Source organism: Perognathus longimembris, chromosome 6, assembly GCF_023159225.1.
Source record: "Perognathus longimembris pacificus isolate PPM17 chromosome 6, ASM2315922v1, whole genome shotgun sequence".
Taxonomy (NCBI): Eukaryota; Metazoa; Chordata; class Mammalia; order Rodentia; family Heteromyidae; genus Perognathus; species Perognathus longimembris.
In genome coordinates this window covers 15,865,394-15,888,925 of record NC_063166.1, presented here as the reverse complement: position 1 = coordinate 15,888,925, position 23,532 = coordinate 15,865,394, and the positions used below count along the sequence as shown (strand labels likewise).

General features: G+C 36.6%; 2 protein-coding genes and 1 pseudogene across 2 annotated transcripts; 2 read left to right on the top strand and 1 right to left on the bottom strand.

The window, feature by feature from the left end:
• The first annotated feature begins 1,220 nt into the window (after nucleotides 1-1,220).
• Nucleotides 1,221-2,159, top strand: LOC125352228 (olfactory receptor 2B11-like). Its single transcript, XM_048347353.1, has one exon. It carries the CDS (start codon nucleotides 1,221-1,223, stop codon nucleotides 2,157-2,159), a length of 939 nt encoding a protein of 312 aa, XP_048203310.1.
• Nucleotides 2,160-13,706: 11,547 nt separating this feature from the next.
• Nucleotides 13,707-14,645, top strand: LOC125352227 (olfactory receptor 2B6-like). The gene has a single exon (XM_048347352.1). It carries the CDS (start codon nucleotides 13,707-13,709, stop codon nucleotides 14,643-14,645), a length of 939 nt encoding a protein of 312 aa, XP_048203309.1.
• Nucleotides 14,646-18,209: 3,564 nt separating this feature from the next.
• LOC125353593 lies at nucleotides 18,210-19,139 on the bottom strand (annotated as a pseudogene).
• Nucleotides 19,140-23,532: the final 4,393 nt, after the last annotated feature.

Genomic DNA, 23,532 nt, shown 5'->3' with positions numbered 1-23,532 from the left:
CTGTTTTATTCAGAAGTTGGGTGTGCTTATACAAAGCAATGTACCTGTTAAAGTAAATTTTATTTATGGTATTAATCAAATCAATATTTATTTTTATTATTAGAAGTTAATTTCCATACTATGATATGAGAAAACTAGAGTAGTATTTGACAGGTTGGATCATATTTTAGAGAATTATTACTTTTTCATTCCAGCTGGATCCGGAGGAGAACTCAAGCTTAAATCATTGTTTCTAAAAAGATATATCTTAGACATTCATGAAACAACTTTTATACCAACTGGCTTAACCAAAATTTTAATCAGTTAGTATATAAAAGTTTTGAATCATGACCACAATTTCAAATCATTTCTTTATAATCTTCAAGAAAAACACTTAAAATTCATACTTTGCATATAGCACAACTTGTAGAGAAAGAGACTAAGAGGATAGAGATGGAAATACTAGTTTGCTATTTTTATTTTTTAATCAAATACCTTAGTTTTTCATTACTTTTTTGAGTGGACTGATATATTTAAGACCTATACACTTTTAATGCTTACAGAGAGTTTGGTGCTGAAGCCATTACCACAATCTTTGTGATAAGTCTATCAATTCAAAAAGCTTCCTTTGGGCCACCTGGTGTGTGTGTGTGTGTGTGTGTGTGTGTGTGTGTGTGTGTGTGTGTGTTTGTTTGTGTGTATATGTGTATGTGTGTATGTTGGGGGTGGTGATAATGATGATGACATGATCATAAAATCTACTTGGCTATCAAAACTGTGAATACCCTTGGTAGTATTGCATCAAGCCTTCCTGGATGTTATTTTCTTCTGGAGTGGGGGGGTTATCTTCATGTACTCAGTGACCAGTCTTTCTGGCAGTAATTTGTGGATTAGTTGTCCCATTGATGTAGGTTTTGGCAGTTCTGAGATGCTCAGACTTGTCTTGAGGGCTTGGATCTGTATAACATTAGTGATTATCATGCCCATTGTGACGAGAAAACAGGAATTTCCAGCCTAACATACAAAAGAGGACATTCAGTATCTGAATGGCTTAAGAAAACTGTTTCTAATATGTTTCTGTTGGAAGGAAACCTAAATCATCCAGTGTTAGATTATGTTAGGAGAATATCACGTAACCCTCTTTCTATGACTAAGCAACCAATGTGCTATCCTTGTCTTTTCACCACTTTGTTAAAACTTCCCTAGCACTTCTCTGTCACAGGTGAAATTAAGTGAAGAATATGGCTCTCATTAATGGAAGTCACCCTAAGGAGTTCATTCTACTAGGATTTGCTGACAGACCTTGGCTGGAGCTTTGTCTATTCCTTATTCTTCTGATCACATACCCCTTGGCCTTGATGGGAAACATCATCATCATCCTGGTGTCCAGGTTAGACCCCCGGCTCCACAACCCCATGTACTTCTTCCTCACCAACCTCTCCTTTTTGGACATGTGTTACACCACCAGCATCGTCCCTCAGATGCTGTTCAACCTGGGGAGCTCTACAAAAACCATCAGTTACATGGGGTGTGTGGTTCAGCTTTATCTCTTTCACATAATGGGGGGCACAGAATGTTTCCTCTTGGCTCTCATGTCCTTTGACCGCTACGTGGCCATCTGCAGACCTCTGCACTACACCCTCATCATGAACCAGCGCCTCTGCATCCTCCTAGTGTTCACTGTGTGGCTGTGTGGAATGCTCATAGCTGTCTCACAAGCCACTCTAACATTACAGCTGCCCCTGTGTGGCACAAATATACTGGATCACTTGTTATGTGAGATTTCAGTCCTGCTAAAGACTGCCTGTGGTGAGAAGAGGGCCAATGAGCTCACATTGTCTTTAGTGTGCACCTTTCTATTGGCTGTTCCACTGTGCTTAATACTTGCCTCATATGCTAGCATTGGACGTGCTATCCTAAAGATTAAATCTTCTGAGGGAAGAAAAAAGGCCTTTGGAACATGCTCCTCCCATCTCATTGTAGTTTTCTTATTTTATGGTCCAGCCATTAGCATGTACCTTCAGCCTCCTTTCTCTATCACAACGGACCAGCTGAAGTTCATGGCTCTCTTCTATGGAGTAATGACTCCTACCCTCAACCCCTTCATCTACACCCTAAGGAATAAGGATGTGAAGGGGGCAGTATTTAAGCTGGTGAGGCACATCTCCCATTCAAAGTGAAAATTTGTATCTTAAGTTAATATTTTAACACTCAGGTTTCTGTCATTACATTTTTGTTCATCTCTTAAAATGTGTCATTTTGGACTAGGAATGTGGCTTAGCGGTAGAGTGCTTTCTTAGCATGCATGAAGCCCTGGGTTGGATTCCTCAGCACCACATCAACAGAAAAAGCCCAAAAGGGCCCTGTGGGTCAAGTGGTAGTGCACTAGCCTTGAGCAAGAAGAAGTCAGGGACAGTGATCAGGGCCTGACTTCATGCCCCAGAAGTGGCAAAAAGCAAAAAAAAAATCTGTCATTTTACTGATGTGTGCTATAATCACGTTAGAAGGGATTATACTTAGCTAGTTTGCATCACTATGGCATCACGCTCTGGATACTTTACAAATATGATTTAAGCCAGACATGTGTATGACTAGTTATCCCAGCTACTTAAGAGGCAGAGAACAAGATTGTGGTTAAAGTCCATCTTGACAGAAAACATGTAACTCTCTTTGAAAATTAACTAAAGCAAAAACAGATCACAAGCACAAGGCACAGAGCTCCTATCTCACCAAAAATAATAAAAAATATTTTTATTTGCGTTAGTACATAGTGAACAATTCCATTTATTAAGCAGACAAATATTCATAATATAAAATATTATGCATAACTCTGCTAACACTAAAAAAGAAAATAATTTAATTAGAAGCAGCCAATTAATTTAATTACAGTTAATTGGATTATCATAAAAATAGCAGTACAAACATTTACTAGCTGGTTTCCTACCTGTGTCATATGAGAAATCTGTCACTCTCTTCTAGTTGTCCTAAGTCTCTGGGAAGCCTGGCTATAGCTCTCATTTTTTGCCAAGTACTCACAGCTTAAAAAAATGTTGTATTTTATATGTCCTATATCAATTTATGTGGATTTTATTGCTCCTCAAAAATGCATTATTATGTATCATGTTTGGCTTTCTGATTTTGTCTTACCTCCTCCAGTTCTACACATTTTTCTGATAAAAAGTATTATTGTGTTTTCTTTGTAAGCCCTCTGTGTAAGAATTTTAGTTTAGGAATTTTTACTGCCTTGGCGTCTGAAATTATGAAAAGACATCTGAACCACATACACACTGAAACAATAATGCTAGCTTAAAGAAATGTAAATATTCGATCCCATATGTTGCACATCAGTTTGAGCAATGGTCAGGAATGCAGACAAGCCAGAACTGACTTAGACTTTGGAATAAATACTTTCTCTTCCTCCCTCATATCCCTGGATCCCATGCTTCTCTTTAAAACATTTATTGGTGTTATTTCTTTCTTTTTTTTTTTTTTTCTGCCAGTCCTTGGCCTTGGACTCAGGGCCTGAGCACTGTCCCTGGCTTCTTTTTGCTCAAGGCTAGCACTTTGCCACTTGAGCCACAGCGCCACTTCTGGCAGTTTTCTATATATGTGGTGCTGGGGAATCGAACCCAAGGAGGGCTTCATGAATACGAGTCAAGTACTCTTTCCACTAGGCCATGTTCCCAGCCCCTATTGGTGTTATTTCTGATGATTTTTTTATATACAACATTATGGGGAAAGATTGAGTGTGCCCTAATAGTGCCCGCTATGTAGCCTTTTGGCATATTGGTTCTTGTTTCCTCTCTGGGGAGACCAGAAACTGTTATCACAGAGCTGAAGAGAGTATACATGTGTAGACTTCAACCTAAGAGCTCCCCTAATAAAATAAAGTAAAAAATAGTTTCTTTATGTAAGTGTACATTCTTCAGAAGAGGACTAGAGATACTATTGTAAATTAAATGGACTCCCTACTTTTATTACTAAGTTTTACTTATATATGGCAGGACATTTATTATTTTTATTTGTATAAAACATATCTTGTTCATTGAACTGTTATTGGCTAATTTTTTTCCGGTGAAATTAATGTGTTTTTCTCAATAAAAGACAATATCTCCTGCATATAAAAAGTGTATGGTTATTTTTGCTTCATGCATAATATGCAGTCATTTTATATGCTTAATTAATAAAAATATCAGTAAATATTGAAAGGGATGAATAAAAAGTGGGAGAATTTTGACTAATTTCTTAAAATATTTTGAGTCTTTTGCACCAGTGAAAGAACAAGGCAGTTCTATCATTATTGGAAACCTGAAAACTTTTCTGTGTATAAATTTAAATAAGAAGTAATATCTTTTAAAAGTACAAAAGACTAAATTTGAAAAAGCAGTAAGACTATAATTTATAATAATTTATTTCTTTGATAAACAACATGAGTGCCTGTTGATAATATAGTCTGGACATATGTATTGTTACAATTTGAAAGTGTTAAAACACATAGCTAGGACTCATTCCAAAAAGTTTGAACTGCTGCCAAGTCTGAGCCCGCCTGAGGCCCAGAGCATGCCAGCGTGGGGCCGAGAGCACACCAGTCAGCGCTGCAGCCCCTCACTCCAAGGACAATAGATACCAGTTTGGGATGGAGAAGGCGCCAGATTGTAGTGGGGACAATTTCCTGCAGTGCCCTGTGGGAGCCCGACCCCTTCAAGGCCCGCAGCTGCCACAGTCAACCTCCCATTAAAACATAGTAGGGACCTGCACTCCTCCCCCAGGGTCAAGTGAGATCTGGGAGCTACCCCTGGTCCCTCTGAAAATAGACGCTAGTTCAGGACTCAGGCAGGAATGAGTTCTTCACTCTGACTATTGGGAATCTGCTACCTCAGACACAGAACTGGACCAAGACATTAGACTATTGTGTGCCACATAGTGGGAACACAACACTGGGCTTAAACCTAGGCCAGGACACCAGGCTACCCTGCACAGTACAGAGCCCCAACAACGGACCAGGACCCATTATACTATCTGCTCCACCCAGAGCTGAATGTGGCCAAATGCAAAGTCTGACAGAGATCCATCCAGTGAATCATACTCCACCAGTGCACTTCACCACAGTCTGAAACATCTTGACAATCCCTGAACTCAAATGTGTAAATCACAATGAAAGATTACAAAATTCACCAACAAAAACCAAATCCAAAAGCCAATACACCAAGGAAGGTCCCTCGTGAGAGTGAAGGAGTTGAGATGGAAGAACAAAGAACCATTAGTGTAATGATGAGGATATTGGCCAACAAAATAAAAGGAGATATAAAAAAATTGAAGAATGAAAGGAGGAAATGACAAGAAATATACAGGTAACCCCAAAAGCTATGGAGAGAAAGATGGAAATGCTACACACTTGACCTCAACATAGACCTTAGAAGCATTAAAGGTTCAGTTTCCCTATTGCAAACCACATTTGACAGCATTACTAATAGAATAAATTAAATAGAAAATAGAGTATCAGGAGTTGATGATAAAACAGAGCAAAAAATCAAAAGCATGGAAAAAACACTCAGAACAAGCCAGTGGCAAATCCAACAATTGGCAGTTTCATCCAAAAGGTCAAATTTACACATAGTTGCGATTGATGAGGTTGAAAAATTAAGACTAAAGACACTGAAAACCTATTCAACAAAACAATAACACAAAAGGTCCCCAATCTCAAGAGAGAAAATCTCACCCACCTGACTAAAGTATACAAAACTCCTATTAGACAGTACCCAAAAAGAAATACTCTAAGACACATCCTAGTGAAAATTCTGGATTTAAAAAAGAGAATTAATTTTAAATGCAGTAAAATCAAAGAAAGAGCTATATTGTGGAAAAAAAGACCAGAATCACTGCAGATCTCTCCACACAATCCCTTAATGCAAGGAGAGTCTGGAATGGTATACTTCAAATCTTGGTATACTTCAGTCTTCCAACCCAGACTGGTGTACCCAGCAATCATTCTCAATGGATGATGGAACCAAGATCTTCCATGACAAACAAAGAGAAAAGGAATTCATGGACATGAAACCAGTATTACAAAGAATACTAAAGGGAAGCATAATATCAGAAGATAACAATCAAGTCAACCAAATACATTAGACAAAAACCTCTAGAAGACTAGTATAGTAAGTATAAGAAGAAGAAAGAACTAAAATACAGGAAACCAAGAAAACAGCAGGAAAATCAACACATCAATCCATAATAAACTTTAATAGACTCAATTTCCCAACCAAAAGAAGAAGAGCAGCAGATTGAATGAAGAAACATGACCCATACATCTGTGTCTCCAAGAGACCCATCTCAAAGTCAAAGGTAAAAACAAATTCTGAGTGAAGGGGTAGAAAAAGTTCTTTCATGCAAATGAATCTTCCAAGAAAGCAGGAGTAGCCATATTGGTATCCAATCAAATAGATTTTTTTAATTAAAATCAGTACAAAGAGACAAGGGCATTACATATTAACGAAGGGAAAAATCCATGAACAGAAAACATAGCGGTCAATATTTATGAGCACCAAGCAATGGAGAACCTAAACACATTAAACAAGCCCTTTTGAACTTACAGAACATGATAGACCCTAACTCAACAATCTTAACAAGACCCTAACTCCATCTCACCAAAAGACAGGTCAAAGAACCCTCTGAATTAAATGATGTTATAACCCAAATGGACTTAACAGATATCTACAAACTATTTCACCCACCAACAACCCAATTCACATTCTTCTCAGTAGCCTAAGGAGCATTCTCTAATATTGATTATATCATAGGACACAGCAAGAACCTGAGGAAATATAAGAAGATTGGGATAACACAGCATCCTTTATGACCGCAGTTCTCAACAACAAAACACACTGGAGAGAAAACCCAAATGCATTAAGACTGAATAACAGCTGAATAACACATGGGTCATAGAAGAAATAAAGGCAAAAATTACAAAGTTCTTGTAATTCAACAAAAATAAAAACATATCACAACATAAACTCTTGGATACAGCCAAAGCTGTGCTGAGTGGAAAATTTATAGCTCTAAGTGCACACATAAAGAAAACAGAAACAGCTCAAATACATAATCTCATGATGGAATTAAAAGTGCTAGAAAAACAAGAACAGACTAAACTCAGAACCACTAGATGGAGTGAGATAGCAAAGGTTAGGGCAGAAATCAATGAAATAGAGACTTAAAAAAACTATACATAAGATCATTGAAACAAAAAGGTGGCTGTTTGAAAAATTAATACAATTGGCAGACCACTAGCAAGACTGAATAAGAAGAGAGGAAAGGGGCTGGGAATATGGCCTAGTGGCAAGAGTGCTTGCCTTGTATACATGAAGCCCTGGTTCGATTCCTTAGCACCACATATATACAAAAGGGCCAGAAGTGGCACTGTGGCTCAAGTGGCAGAGTGCCAGCTAGCTTTGAACAAAAAGAAGCCAGGGACAGTTCTCAGGCCCTGAGTCCCAGCCCCAGGACTGTCAAATAAAAAGAAAAAAGAGAAAAGAAAGGGGGGGTGGGATTCAGTGACTCCATCGGAAACATTACAATAATCATCCAGAAATCCAAATGCTTATAAAGGACTACTTTTACAATCTATAATCAAAACAGAAGAAAAACCCAGCAGATATGGACAAATTTCTAGAAACATGCAACTGCTAAAGCTGAACAAAGAAGGTATAAACCAGTGAAACCAGGCCCATAACATGCAATGAGATTGAAGAAGTAATTAGAAGTCTTCTAACAAGATATGGTAAGGACATCTGCACATCCATGTTCATTGCCTCACTATTCCCAATAGCCAAGATAGGGAAACAGCCTAGATGACCCACAGTGGATGAGTAGATCCAAAATATGTGGTACCCAACACAGTGGAAATTCACACAGTCATTAGAAAGAATAAAATAATATATTCAGGGAAATAGATGGAACAAGAATAAATTGTGTTAAGTGAGTTAAGCCAATCTTGGATAGATGAACAGCACATGTTCTCTCTGGTATGCAGAAATTACATCTAAAATTCACTGGACTATGATAAATTATACAGGATTCTAGATGCAGCAAGACCAAAAGAAGGTACTCTAAGGAGAGAAACACAAAGACACAATGTGTAAGTGCCTTTTCATATTTATATAAAATAATATACATTTTGAACAAACACCAATGTATGGGAACAAGAGATCTCTCTTTTTTCTTTCTTTTTTTTCCTTATTTATTGTCAAAGTGATGCACAGAGAGGTTACAGTTTCATATGTTAGGCATTGGGTACATTTCTTGTACTGTTTGTTACCTCCTCCCTCATTCCCCCCTTCCCCCTCCCCTTTTCCTTCTCCCCCCATGAGTTGTTCACTTGGTTTACAACAGTTTTGCAAGCATTGCTTTTGTAGTCGTTTGTGTTTTTATCCTGTGTCTCTCGATTTTGGTATTCCCTTTCACTTTCCTAATTCTAATACCAGTATATACAGTTTCCAATGTACGCAGATAAGATACACTGATAGTGCAGGTACAACCACAGGAAGGGGATACAAGAGGATCATCAACAACAGAAGCTACGGTTTCACATGGCATGTTGAAAGTAATTACAACAGTGATATATCACTCATTTCCATAACATGGAGTTCATTTCACTTAGCACTATCTTATGCATTCATAAGGGCATAGCTATTAGGCTCTTGTGATCCTCTGCTGTGACTAGCCTAAACCTGTGCTAATTATTCCCTATGAGGGAGACCATAGAGTCCATATTTCTTTGGGACTGGCTCACTTCACTTAGTATAATTTTTTCCTAGTCCTTCCGTTTCCTTACGAATGGGGCAATGTCATTCTTTCTGATAGAGGCATAAAATTCCATTGTGTATATGTTTCTTTGTTTTTTTGTTTTTTAGTTTTTGATGATTCTGTCTCCTTTATGTGTGGTGTTATCAAATGTACATCTTCAGAAGGCAGCAGTGAAAGTGAACTATTCAACTCATGGGTGGAGACAGGAAGGAGAGACGGAGAGAGAATGAAGGAACAAAAGACACTGCATGAAAAGAAATGTACTCATTTTCTGACTCATGTAATTATAACCTCTCTGTACATCACCTCTTTGATGAAAGGGTACTAGACAGAAACAGAAAGTCAATGATCTTGAATGTTACAAGTAAACATTAGACTTCATTGTCATGTTATAATCATTTTTATGACTAAAAATAACCTAGTTTTAAAAATATTTTTGCACTGTTTGGTGTAAGTGAACTGAACACCTCATGGGGGGAAAGGGAAAGGGGGTGAAGAGAGGGGGGAATGAGGGATGAGGTAACAAATAGTACAAGAAATGTATCCAATGCCTAATGTATGAAACTGTAACTTCTCTGTACATCAGTTTGATAATAAAAATTTGAAAAAATTTTTTGCTCAATAAAGTAAAAATTTCAAGAAATTCTCACTTAAAATCCTCAGACGTATTTTCCCATAAGCTCATTTTCATGTGTACACTATTTTAATCTGGTGTTCAGTGTGCTGGGAAATTGAATGTTTATTTCAAAACACATCCAATAAGAGAAGATACTTGCTACTGACTCAGCTCAGCAGATACCTAATGGTGCACAGGAACATTTCCATAGAGTTCTATTCCCAGGATCTGTCTTATCTGGAAGAGGAATTTATGAGCGTCCTGTGAAAAAATAAGGCTCAAGGGGCCTCAGGCATAGCAGTCAAATAGCATACTCACAAACCTTTGTGAGTTTTTTCTATATTGTCTTCCTTAACTAAACATTTTCCTAGTTAGTATATTAACAGTTCTGTAGAAGATTTCTCTGTCCATCTCTCAAAGTTTGAACAACTCAAGTATCTTACTTCATATTTTTTAAAATCCAAGATTATCAAAATAAGGTGCGTAAAAAGATCATGTGATCACAATGGCTAATGCATATGGTCAAGAAAATCAAAGTCCAGCCAGATTAAGCACCAGGAAGCTGGTACTTGAATCAAAGGGAGAGTAGTAGATGAATGAAGAGGAGAAGAAGGGGAGAATACAGTCAAGAATTTAATGTATATCCTACAAAATTATGAAGAGTGAGGGAAGGAATTGGTAGGAGGGATGATTAAGAATGATGAAAGAGGTAACCTTGATTAAAATACATTATATTCATAAACTGCTTTGTTAAATGACTCCTCTGTATAACTAGTTACAGACAATAATAAAAAGAAAAAAATAAAATTTACAAAAAGGAAATAGCATTTATTTCAAGGAGCTTCTTCTAAACTTTGGAACGATTTCATTCAGTGGCTCTCAGGAACAATTAGACTTTTATTTGTAGTCTCTCACTTGAAAAGTATTTAAGTTTGTATTAGTGCTACTTTTCCTCAAAATAAAACACTAAATCTTCAATGTATGAAGTCTTCAATCATTTAAGTTTCTAAAATATATTTTCAAAATTTGATTAATAGACTTGCCTATGTGTTTCATTCAAGTTCTATGGCCTCTAATTTATTTTATTTATTCTTACGGTTTATACTCTAAAAAGCTAAGATATGTTATAAGTGTAAATGAAATACAGTGTGATGAAAATAAAGTGTGACTAAGGCACAATGTAAAAAAGTATTTGGAAATACAAGCAAGATGTTACAGCCAGGTGATTTATTGGAGAAATGTTGAATATTCCTGGAAAAATTGATCCCTAGGTATTGACATAGTGATTAAAAACTCACTGGAAGTACAAAATTCAAAAGTTATGGAATTTAAAAATGAAATAGCATGAAAAAGCCCACAAATCATGAGAATTCAAAGGATAGGAATACAGACTTTAGATAAACCACAAGAGTAAATCTGAAGGAAAATATCAAGACCAATAGCAAAGTGCAAAGGGATTACCAATCACAAACAAAACTGCTCTTAATAAGTAATTAATAAAACCCAAAGGTACAATGCCTAAGTGCCCATTCATATTTATATAAAATAATATACATACCAAAATGAACTCCAAGGTATAGAAACAAGAGACCTGTTTTTTTCTTTTTTGTTTTTTTTTATGCTTCAGTTTTTGATGATTCTGTCCTCTTTACCTTATGTATGTGTATTCAAATGTACATCTTCAGAAGGGATGGGGGAAGGGCACAGAGCTTGAGGGAAAAGGGGTGAAAAAGTGCAGCTGTGGAATTCACTGTACACTGATGGGTGATACAGCTCATGGGTGGAGATGGGAAGGAGGGACTGGGAGAGAGTGAGGGAACAGAAGACACTGGACAAAAGGAAATGTACTCATTATGTGACTTATGTAATTGTAATCCCTCTGTATACCACCTCTATAATAGCAATAAGGTAAATTGATAATTTTTAAAAATAAGCAAAGAATATGAAATCAGCCTCTCAAACAACACAAATTTGCTATTGTTGCTGAGGCATTCTGAATGAACACTGCTTTTTTTAGGCTTAGATCAAAGGAATTAGAGAAAAATTGTTGGATATTCAAATTTTGAATTTCTCTTTAAAAAGTTACTGGCTGATCCAAGCCTATATATTTATAATACAAGAATTTAACAATGATAAACGAATTCATAGCAGGTCAAGTATCACAATTTTTCTGTTACATGGGTAGATCACAATATTCATGATTGTCATTTCATAATCAAAGTAATTAGCATCATTTTTATTTTATATCTCATGTACAAAACAGGATATTCATGAAAAATAACTTAGGTCAGAGATGATTCTAAATGGCTGTGCAGACATTACATTTTGATCATTGGGCTCAAAAAATTTGTAGGGGCCACAGTACTTCAGGTGATATTCTTAGAATACCGATGCTTTCTATAGACCCTCAAAGTACTGTGTTCGTGGATGATCACAATATCTAACTTAAGGCATAGAGAACAGATGGATATTTAGATTATTCCCAGTTATTTAGTAAACACTGAAATCTATGTTTTAAAATAGCCTATGATGCAGATATAATATTTCCTATATTGTACATTTGGGGTGAGCAACAGATAATTTAAAAGGATGAGGAGCGTTGTGGAAGAGTTTAACATAAATTACACACTAAGAACTTGTTGGAATTATTACTTTATAAGTTATGACATTAGTGTTATTTTTACTTCATATTAACGTACAATGAAAGGGCAAGGCTCACATTTTGGCACAGAAAAATCTTGGGTGGCAACTCCTAGGGTGTTTTTGAAAATTTCTCAAAAAAAGAGTAAGGAAATTTTACCTTGTAGCTTCAGAATATAATCTAGGGCAATGAACTATATGACTACAAGAGTAACAATGGATATCATCATCAGTGAGATATTTTCTTAATTTGACATCTAAATATCCTTCCCTCTACAGAAGATTTTTGCTTTCTCTGAGACACTAGTGGAGGAAAATAGGCAAATGAAATTTAACTCTTCCTCTCTTAAATCACTGTTTTCTTCCTCTCATCCTTATGTCATTTTAGATGAAAAACAAAGAAATTCATCCTGAAAAGGCAAAGTAACTGAGATTTCAAAGTCACTTAGCTTGAAAAATGATCTCTTTTGACATGTTTACCAGCAGTTGAAAATGTATTTGTAAAACAAATGTGTACCTATACAAAGACTTATGTTAATAGAAAATAATAAATAATATTTATTAAAATGATTACAAAGGAATGGAAACAAGAGTTCTTTTCTTTGCTGCTGTTTTAGTTTCTTTTCATTTTTTTTCTTGTTAATTTATCTGTATTTGGGAAGGTAAGGTGGAGCACAAAAATAGCGGGATAAAGGGTGAACAAATGCAACAGTGGTACTAGACACTATGTTGAAAAAGAACTATACAACTTGTGGGTGGGGATGGAAGGCAAGAACTGGGAGAAAGCACGAGAAGAGGTGACACTGTTCAAATAGAAATGCACTCTTTTTCTCACTTATGTAACTGCAATCCCTCTGTGCTTCACTTTTATAATAAAAATTGAAAAATACATGAAATGAGGTCTGAATGTGGCTTAGTGGCAGAGTGCTTGCCTAGCATGCATGAAGCCCTGGGTTTGAGTCCTCAGTCCCACATAAACAAAAAAATGCATGAGATGAAAGAAAGTAATATTATTGGTAAAAACATTCTGTGCTGAATAGATAAGCAATGAAAATCCAACATAAAATATTAAATACCAAAAGTTTGACCAAGCAATTATAGAGAAGTACATCATGCAAAAATAAATCCTCCTTGAAGGGTGCTCAGAGCCTTAAAATTTCCAACCTCGAAAATGAGTGGCTCACTAATAATTATACAAACATGACACGGTCAGTTTTTAAATTTCTTTCTTAATTTCAAAACCCAAGATAAATTGCATTAAAATTCAAAGTCTTCTCTCTCCCTGTAGAGAAGACACAATTTTTTTGAGAAGACATAAATTTTCATATAACTAAATCAAGGCAGCCACATGTATTTTGCTGATTGTATAACTTCAGGTTTTTTCGACATCCTTCTTATGTTATTTTATACTATCACTACCTTAGTACTTCAGCTATTGTCAGACTTGCCCACAGAAGAAAAAATTCTGTGTGAAGGCATTGGATTACTTATTTAGCATAATTTCTTTGAATTTTTAGTATCAGGATCTGGTGGCAGATCCTTTATGCTATTTCAAGATGGCATTACTATTCAATTTTATATGTTATGTTGCTTATGAGTCAACAAGCTTTGTTATTTCTCTCTATGCTACATTTGTTAACACTGCCTTATTGCAGGAAAAAATTTGAACATAATGGCTCTTGTTAATGGAAGTCACCCTAAGGAGTTCATTCTACAAGGATTTGCTGACAGACCATGGCTGGAACTTTGTCTATTCATTGTTCTTCTGATCACATACCCTTTGGCCTTGATGGGAAACATCACCATCATCCTGGTGTCCAGGTTAGACCCCCGGCTCCACAACCCCATGTACTTCTTCCTCACCAACCTCTCCTTTTTGGACATGTGTTACACCACCAGCATTGTCCCTCAGATGCTGCTCAACCTGGGGAGCTCTAAGAAGACCATCAGCTACATGGGGTGTGCAGTTCAGCTTTATTTCTTTCATATCATGGGAGCCACAGAATGTTTCCTCTTGGCTCTCATGTCCTTTGACCGCTACGTGGCCATCTGCAGACCTCTGCACTACACCCTTATCATGAACCAGCGCCTCTGCATCCTCCTAGTGTTCACTGTGTGGCTGGGTGGAATGCTCATAGCTGTCTCACTGTCCACTCTCGTATTACAGCTGCCCCTGTGTGGCACAAATATACTAGATCACTTGTTATGTGAGATTTCAGTCCTGATAAAGACTGCCTGTGGTGAGAAGAAGGCCAGTGAGCTCACAATATCTTTAGTATGCACTTTTCTATTAGCTGTTCCTCTGTGCTTGATTCTTGTCTCATATGCTAGCATTGGACGTGCTATACTGAAGATTAAATCTTCTGAGGGAAGAAAAAAGGCCTTTGGAACATGCTCCTCCCATCTCATTGTAGTTTTCTTATTTTATGGTCCAGCCATTAGCATGTACCTGCAGCCTCCTTCCTCTATCACAACGGACCAGCTGAAGTTCATGGCTCTCTTCTATGGAGTGGTGACTCCTACCCTCAACCCTTTTATTTACACCCTGAGAAATAAGGATGTGAAGGGGGCAGTATTTAAGCTGGCGAGGAACATCTCCGGTTCAAAGTGAAAACATTGCTTTCATATTTTAACACTCAGATTTCTATAGTAAAGTCCTTGTTCTTCTCTTAAAATATGTCATTTTACTCATGTGTTCTATTCATGTGTCAGTAAGGATTGTACTTGACTAGTTAGCATTGTGTATATTATACGAATAAGATTTAAGTCAGGCATGTGTGTGACCCAGCTACTTAAGAGGGAGAGAAGAAGATTCTGGTTTAAGTCCATCTTGGCAGAAAACACGAGACTCTCTCTGACGTTTAACTACAAACAAGAAAGGTCACAAGTGGAAGGCACAGAGTTTATATCTCAGCATCCCCACAAATAATAAAATACAAATAAATAATAATTCTATGTGAGTTAGTACACTGTAAAAATTCACTTTGTTAAGTAAGACAATATTCATAATCTAAAATATTCATAACAAAATATGTATGATTCTGGTAATAATATAAAATAACACAATAATTACAGGTAATTAGATGATCATAAAAGCAGCATTACAAGCATTTACCAGCTGACTTTTTACGTGTGTCATCTGAAAAACTTCATCACTTTCTTCTAGGTATCCCAAGTCTCTGGGCAGCCTAGCTATACAGATCATTCTTTGTCTATCACTCACAGCTTAAAAAAACCCTATGTTCTATATATTTTACTTCAATTTATGTGGATGCTTTTACTCCTTAAAAGGTACATTTTTTGCTGAACACATAATATCCACTAATTTTGTCTGGTGAATGAATGAAAGTATTGGTAAAATTGAAAGGAACAGAATAAAAAGGTGAGAGTTTTGAGTAATTTCTTAAAAATATTTTGAGTCTTTTGAACCAATGAAAGAACTAGGAAATGACGTGAATTTTGACAATCTGAAGAAATTTCTGTGTATGAAATCAAATAAGAAGAAATACCTCTTAAAATTAAAAAATGATGAAACCCCAAAAAACAAAACATTATAATGTATAATTATTTATACATTGTTACTGAAGAAGATTGCAAGTCTAGGCCAGTTTGGCGGAAAAAAAAATCAAAGCCCTATCTCAAAAGTGACCAGTGTAAAAAGGGCTGGAGGCATGGATCAAGCAGTAGACTATTTTTCCAGGTGAAATTTTTTTTTTTTCCAATCTTGAGGCTTGGGGCTCAGGGCCTGAGCACTGTCCCTGGCTTCTTTGTGCAAGGCTAGCACTCTATCACTTGAGCCACAGCTCCACTTCTGGCTTTTTCTGTTTATGTGGTGCTGAGGAATTGAACCAGGGGCTTTGTGCATGCTAAGGCAAGCACTTTACCACTAAGCCACATTCCCAGACTTGAAAACTATTTTTCAAGGTGGAACTCAAGTTGAAATTCCAGAACCATACAGAACCATTTCTGTTTTTCTGTGTCTGTTCCCACACACATATATATTTGTTGAATATGTAGATGATGTTGAGATATAAAATTTGCATATACATGAGTATATTATTTTGAAAAATGAATCCAAATATATCCTATAGTAGGTACAAATGGAAAGAGTTCCTATGTACAATTTCTTCCTTTGATCTATGATTTCAGTTCATCATCTCAACATGCACATTTGTACTCTATGAGTCTGTATTTTACTATGCTGAATGTTTGCTGGGCATTTCCCACTATTTCAGGTGCTCTCTTATACTCTAGAGGTATTCTTTCCCCCAATATACTCTTTGTGAAGAGACAAAATAACAACAGATTTATTTACAATAACAGTGGATTTATTTACCTTTTTTATGATTTGTGAGTCAGTACAGCTTCCATTGTTCAAAACAGACAGAGGAATCTCTGGATAATGGCAGAACAAAGGGTTTTCAAAGTTGGGGACAAGGAAAGAAAACAACAGAAAAAATGAATTCCTGTCACTAGGTTACTATTATTACTACTACTCCTGCCATTAGGTTACTATTATTATTTTGGGTGGAAAGAGGGCAAAATGGAGCACATAGTCCTATTTCATTATATCACATACACCAGTGTCATATCTTTTTAGGAGAAACTGGTTTGCTTTGGGACTGATCTATCTTAATGTTTTAGATAAATTATAAGACTATTAGCATAAGTGACTATTTTGGTTTGATCTGTTATATTGGGGGGTAAAGCTGGAGTTCATTTTAGAAAAAAATAACCTTCCATACTTAATAGTTTCTTTACTGTGTTCTCACAGAGGGTGGATTAAGAGGCTTTCTCAATATCTGATTTTTGATTATGTTCAGCTGAGATTTAGAGGATAGAGTGCAGCTAGACTGAGGTGTGGCTTTCTAGCTCCTTCTTAGCCCAAACACACCATTCTTCCTCTGTTGTTCAGTCAATGGTCACTGCCTTATAGGTGATCTTGTCTATTTAGTAGTTACTCTTTTCTCTTTCTGATCTCCAATATGATGTTTGTTATTCTAGGCATTGGTTTGGCAACAAGCTCCCCAATGTTGATAGATTCAAGGAAGATTGTTAATGATATATATGAAAAAAAAACCTGACTTGTGTTTCCCCAATTTTTCCTAATGTCATGTAAATGCTTCCCTATTAAACTTCCCTCCACATCTGGTTTGGTGTGTGTAGTCTATTTTCTGTTGTGACCTGGGTGGTACAGTTCTCTATTCTAAATTGAGATAATTTTCCCCTCTTTCAGTTTTTCAATTTTTTTAAATTAGTAAGAAATCACCTATCATTTCCATGTGTCATGTAATGTTTTGAGAACATGACTATTGTGTAATGAATGAATCTAGTGGTTAACATATGCATTATGTCACAGTGGTGATTCGTGTGTGTGTGTGTGTGTGTGTGTGTGTGTATGTGTGTTGAAAACATGGGTATCTTTTCAGAATCTGTCAGTAACATATTGCCATTGGCTATAGTCAGCATGGTGTGGACTGACAAAATCTAATTGAGAGTAAGTATAGGATCAGAATCATGATTTACTCAAAGCAGCCAGAACATGAAGAGTAGCCAAGGCTTTGCACATAGACACATAATTCTCTAATGATAAAATGTTTGTCCAGTGACATTGACTGTTGATGAATGTTATTGTGAAGATTAACTTGAATGAATGAACTTGTTTTTCATTTTTGTTTTGTTGTCTTTTTTTATGCCTGCCTGAGGATTAATTCATGGCCGGGAGCTGTCCCTAAGCTTTTTTTTTGCACAAGGCTAGCATTCTACCAATTGAGCCACAACTCTATTTCTGTTTTTATTTTTGTTTTTTTTGCTGGTTAATTGGAGATGAGATTCTCACAGACATTCCTGCTGGGGCTGGTTTCAAACTGTGATCCTCAGATCTCAGCCTCCTAAATAGTTAGGATGACAAGTATAAGCCCTGTGCCTGGCTGTTTCAATTTTTAAACTACCACATACTATTTCAATATATAGGAAGACTAGAATTAGTTATTCAGAAAAGAATATATCATCTGAGTAATAGTTTAACGAACAGAATTAAAGAATGTGAGAAATGTATGTTTTACAAGAATAATATATAACACGAGATGTGAGTATGATAGAAGAATGAATTATAAAAAATAAAACCAAACAAATCCATTCTAATGTTCAAGAAATTTTTTTTTAGGTATTTGTTTTAGGTATCACTTGACACAGATGTTCCTCCCCAGTTTTGCATTGCCCCCTTGGCATCCTTATTCCTCAGGGTGTAGATGAAGGGGTTGAGGGTAGGAGTCATTACCACATACAAGAGACCCATGAACTTGGGCTGGTTTCTAGACATGGAGGAGGGAGGCTCAAGGTACATGCTAATTCCTGGGCCATAAAATAGGAAAACTACAATGAGGTGGGAGGAACATGTGCCCAAGCTCTTTTTCCTCCCTTCAGAAGATTTTATCTTCAATGTAGCATGTCCAATACTAGTATAGAAAGCAAAAATTAAGCATAGAGGAATACTGTTATAAAAATGCATGCTACAGAGAGTGCAAACTCCACAGCTTGCTTATCACCACAGGCAGTCTTTATTAGAACTGGAATCTCACAAAACAATTGATCCAGTTTATTGTTGCCACACAGGGGCATCTGTAAAATGACAGTGACCTCAAAGACTACATAGATTGCTCTGCACAGCTACACGGTGGACACTAGTAAGATGCAGAAGCATCAGTTCATGATGAGGGTGCACTGCAGAGGCCAAGTAGCGGTCAAAAGACGTAATAGCCAAGAGCAGAGATTCTGTGGTTCCCATTGTGCTGAAGAAATACAGCCGAACTGCACACCGCATGTAGCTGATGGTCTTATTAGAGCAACCCAGGTTAAATAGCATCTGTGAGACAACCCTGGTGCTGCAACAAATTTCCAGAAAGGAGAGATTTGTGAGGAAGAAATACATGGGGCTGTGGAGATGAGGGTCTAATTTGGACATCAGGATGATGGTGGCCTTTCCCATTATGGACACAGGTTATGTTATGAGAAGAAGAATGAACAGAGGAAGCTCTAGCCAGGGTTGCTCAGCAAAGCCCATTAGAATCAATTCTTCAGGGTGACTCTTGTTAATTGCTGCCATTCTTTTCAAGTTGTTTCACCTAAAATAAGGAAGTGGCAAAAAAGAGAGAGACTCATGAACACTGATATAACATGATTTATGCCTTCATTATGTACTCATTGAAGAAGGCATGCAAAAACATGTGAGGCTATGAATATGATTTATGTGTGCTAATTACCTACAGTCTGTTAGCCATTCATTCTAAAGAGAATTTGTTCTTTTCAATAAGCCTGGTAATGGATATTTGCTTTAGTTTTATTGAGGATTAAATGAAAAGTCCATGTGAAGATATTTGGCAACTTCCCAAACAATAATTATTATTTTTTTATTGCTACAAAACTCAGCTGAGGTGTAGTTAAAATGACTGTGATTTTCTATCCATAGGCCTTTGACACAGTAGATATAGCATCAGGAGAATGGCTTAACTATTTAGAAGAATAAAGATATTCAGACAGCAATAGTAGAAGAAGAAAGAAAAACCCCGGTACTATCAAATAGTTGTTTGAATGTTCTTATCTCTGTGGGAAGGGAAAGGACTTAAGTTTAAACAACTATGTCTTGGCTCTGTTATTAAGCAAAAGTTCCAACCTTTTATCATTTGTTTTTTACAGTATTAAGATAAATTTATGACACAGGATTTCCAAAGGATTTATTTTTGCATTCCCCCCCCCCTCTATTTTAGGAAACACACTCTCTTTGAATGTTCACTTAATGCTCATCAAAAATCAGGAAAATACTTATCAACAGACATTTAGTTTTTCTTTTGATATTTATATTAAATTTTAGTGCATTTGTCTTTAAGAATTTTTCCATTATAAAGTGAGCTTATCCTGTTCTCATATTCCAGTGTTATCAGTGACCAACTGATGATATATACCTCTATATCTTTTTTTGTAGAAGTCCATGTACCTAAATTCAGGAGAGAATTCAACATCCCAATTCAGACCTAGAGGCTTATTCAGACTCACCTATTATTTTACATTTTCAGGATATAGATATTCCTTTGTTTCTAAAGTAAATGCTATGCTGTAGCAAAAAAAATCAAGTAGGTAAATAAGATGGCATTTTGTAAAGATAAATGAAGAAAATAAAGGTTATACACACAGGCACATACCCACACGCAATCTAGATGTTCACTGAGGGACATCTAAGTTGATTCCATTTCATGGAATGCTGCAATAAATCTGGTTGTGCTCGTGACTATAGTTTGGCCTGGTTTGTGGTCCATTGGATAAATGCCAAGGAGTAGAATTTCTGGATCTATATGTTTAGTCTTTTAAGGAAATTCCATACTACTTTCCAGAGTGGTTGAACAAGTTGACATTCCCACCAACAGTGTAATAGGGTTTGGCCACATCCCCACCAGCATTTGTTATTGTTAGTTTTCAGTTAGCTTTCCAACTGGAGTGAGATAGAATCTCAGTGTTGTTTTGATTTGCATTGCTTTTATGGCCAGATATGTAGAATTATTCTTCATGTGTCTATTGTCCATTCCTTATTGATTGGATTGTTGTGTTTTTGAGGGTTGATTATTGTCTTTTTGAGGGTTTATTTTGGGGGGTTTAATTTTTTGAGCTCTAAGTGTATTTTGGATATGAGGTCCTTGTCTGATGTATAGCTAGTGAAGATTTTCTACCATTCTATGGGCTTTTATTTATCTTGCTAGCTATGTTCTTTGATAGGCAAGCTCTTCAGTTTTGATATAATCCCATGTATCCAGCCTTTCTTTCATTTGTTGCAATTCTGGATCTTTGTTTAGGAAGTTTCACCCTGTGCCTCCAAGGTTTAAGGTTTCTCCTACCTCTTCCTGTAATATTTTCACAGTATCAGGAATTACATTGAGTTCTTTGATTATTTAGAGTTGATTCTGGTACAAGGTGACATGTGGGTATGTAGCTTCAGTTTTCTGCAGGTAGATAGCCAACTTTGCCAGCACCATTTGTTGAAGAGGCTGTCTTTCTTCAAACCTGTGTGTTGTTGCAGACCCTGGGGTGCCAGGAGCAGGCATGTTGTGAGCAAAGGCTCCACCACCACTGACTCCAACCCTCAGGGCTGCCAATATTCACCCTTTTGTGTTGGGGGAGTGCTTCTTTCAGCTTCTGGGTATGGGGCTTACCTGGGGGGAGCATGGTAGACAAGGATTGATTGAAATAGAATGAGGAAGGATGCCTGTAGTCTGCACTTCCTCGCCCACTTCCAGTGGGGGTCCTAGGACAACATTATGCAAACGTGATAAATATAGAAGGTGTATATAGCCAAGGCTTTTTGCTAAAATAAACAAACAGCAGCCTTCTCTCTGCCTCCATCATCAATCACCTTGCCCCTGGGAACCCTTGTTAGTGCTGTAGCTGGCAAGGAAATCATTGGAAGGACTTTTCTCGCACAGAACTAGGGAGGTAAGGGGACCGCGAAGTGCAGTCACGGAAAAGGAAATAGAAAAAGAAAAAGAGTAAGAATAAGAAAAAGAAAAAGGAAAGACAGAAGGGCCCTTCTAAAAACAAAACAAAACAAAACAAAAAAAAAAACACCTTGTAGCCCTGAGCGTTGGAGTCAATGGCGGTGGAGCCTTTGCTCACACCGTGCCTGCTTCTGGCACTCCAGGGTCTGCAACAGTATGTTTTGGCTCCCTTATCAAATACTTGGTGGCTATGTGTTTGTAGGCTTATTTTTGGGCCGTCTATTCTGATTCATTGATCCTTAGGCCGATTTTTGTGCCAGTATTAAGCTGTGTATTTTTTTTTATTACTATGACTTTGTAATAAAGCTTGAAGTTTGGTATCCAACTTCCTCCAGTTCACATACAGTTTTGATATTCTGTATTTCATGGCATTGTCAAAGAAGCTGGACTAGTAATTCCAAAGTTTAGAACACGCTCTGTGAATTGAAAAAACACCTCTATATTTGTGTTTGTATAAGAGACTGTTCTACACCTGTTCATATCTTCCTCAAAAATGTATAACCTTTAAACAAGTGCCTTTTTCTTACCTTGTTATAAAGGTTTTTCAATAAAAAGGAACTGAAGGAATATGCTTGAAAATTTCAAACCAAGAAACTGTGGTCCATAGAGGCATCTTAAAGAATTGGCTTCAGAACAGTTAGTGTTTCACTTAATACAGTAGCTAAGGTGGTGGGAGGTTAGGAAGACAGTAGCAGAAGATAGCAACAATGCTTAATGGCACATTATTCATATGAATTTTCTTGAGATCTCTTGGGCATTATCCCACATAGGCCATTTATATATCTTTATCTCAGAAGAGGCAACAGAGAGTTCCTTGGGAAAATGGTGTTTGTGAAAACACTTCTGTATAGTCACTTAATGTCTTGAGGGTCAGAGAAAAATATGGTGTTAGATGTAACTGAAACTCATTCAATTTCCAAACACTAAACTTTTATTTTTAAACAAGATAATACTAGTAAACAAAGAGATAAATAAATACAGAAATAGTACAAAATAAAATATTATTTAATTTGAATAAATATAATAAGAGATCTCACATTAGTTTGTTTTCTTTAATTCTCATAATATGATGCATTAGACTAGTTACTATTTTTTTTTTTTGGGGGATGTATTCCCATTCCGAGGTTTGAACTCGGAGGCTTGGCTCTGTCTCTGAGCCTTTGTGCTCATGGCTAACATTCTACCACTGGAGTCACAGCTCCACTTTCAGCACTTTGAGGGTTGATTGGAGATGAGTTTCTCCAACTCTCCTGCCCAGGCTGGCTTTGAACCATGACCCTCAGATCTTAGCCTCCTGAACAGATGGGATTATAGGTGTGAGCCACTGGCACCCAGCACTTTTTAATTGACAGAAAATGATATGCCTTTTCCATGTAGTATTTTAAACAATGTATTCATGTGCAAGGATTAAGTCTAATTAGGAAAAACACTATGGAGGTTCCAGACAAAAATGACAGTAGAAGTACCATAGAAACAAGGTCAATAAAAAAGAAAGATATCTACAAATTAATATTTATTAGACAACTGTTCTATGCTAAGATGTAGAATTAGCCTAGATGCCAATTTATATATAAATAGAAAATGTCTGTGTAGATGTTGAAGTGGTTTTCATCCATAACTGTAAAAAATCCTGTCATTTACAACCAATGTGATAAGCCATAATTATTATGCACAATAAGTCAGACACCAAAAGACAAGTATCACATATTGTCTTGTATTTGGAAATTTAAAAAAAGTCAGCCTGAATTAGGATATTTATTATGAGGTTCTGGGAATGGTGTGAAGGTGGAGGTAGATGTGGAAAACAAGGGGTTGGATAGAATCACAGCTTTCTGCATGTATGGAAATACCACAGGGTATCCCATTATAGCATTTATATTTCTTTACATCATTTATACTTGTTAATACACAAAAGGAGGAAAAATAATCAGTGAAGCACAACTTCATTATTTCTCA

Bases quoted from the DNA above. Each gene is read 5' to 3' on its own strand.
- LOC125352228 (XM_048347353.1), top strand. From the start codon at position 1,221: ATGGCTCTCATTAATGGAAGTCACCCTAAGGAGTTCATTCTACTAGGA.
- LOC125352227 (XM_048347352.1), top strand. From the start codon at position 13,707: ATGGCTCTTGTTAATGGAAGTCACCCTAAGGAGTTCATTCTACAAGGA.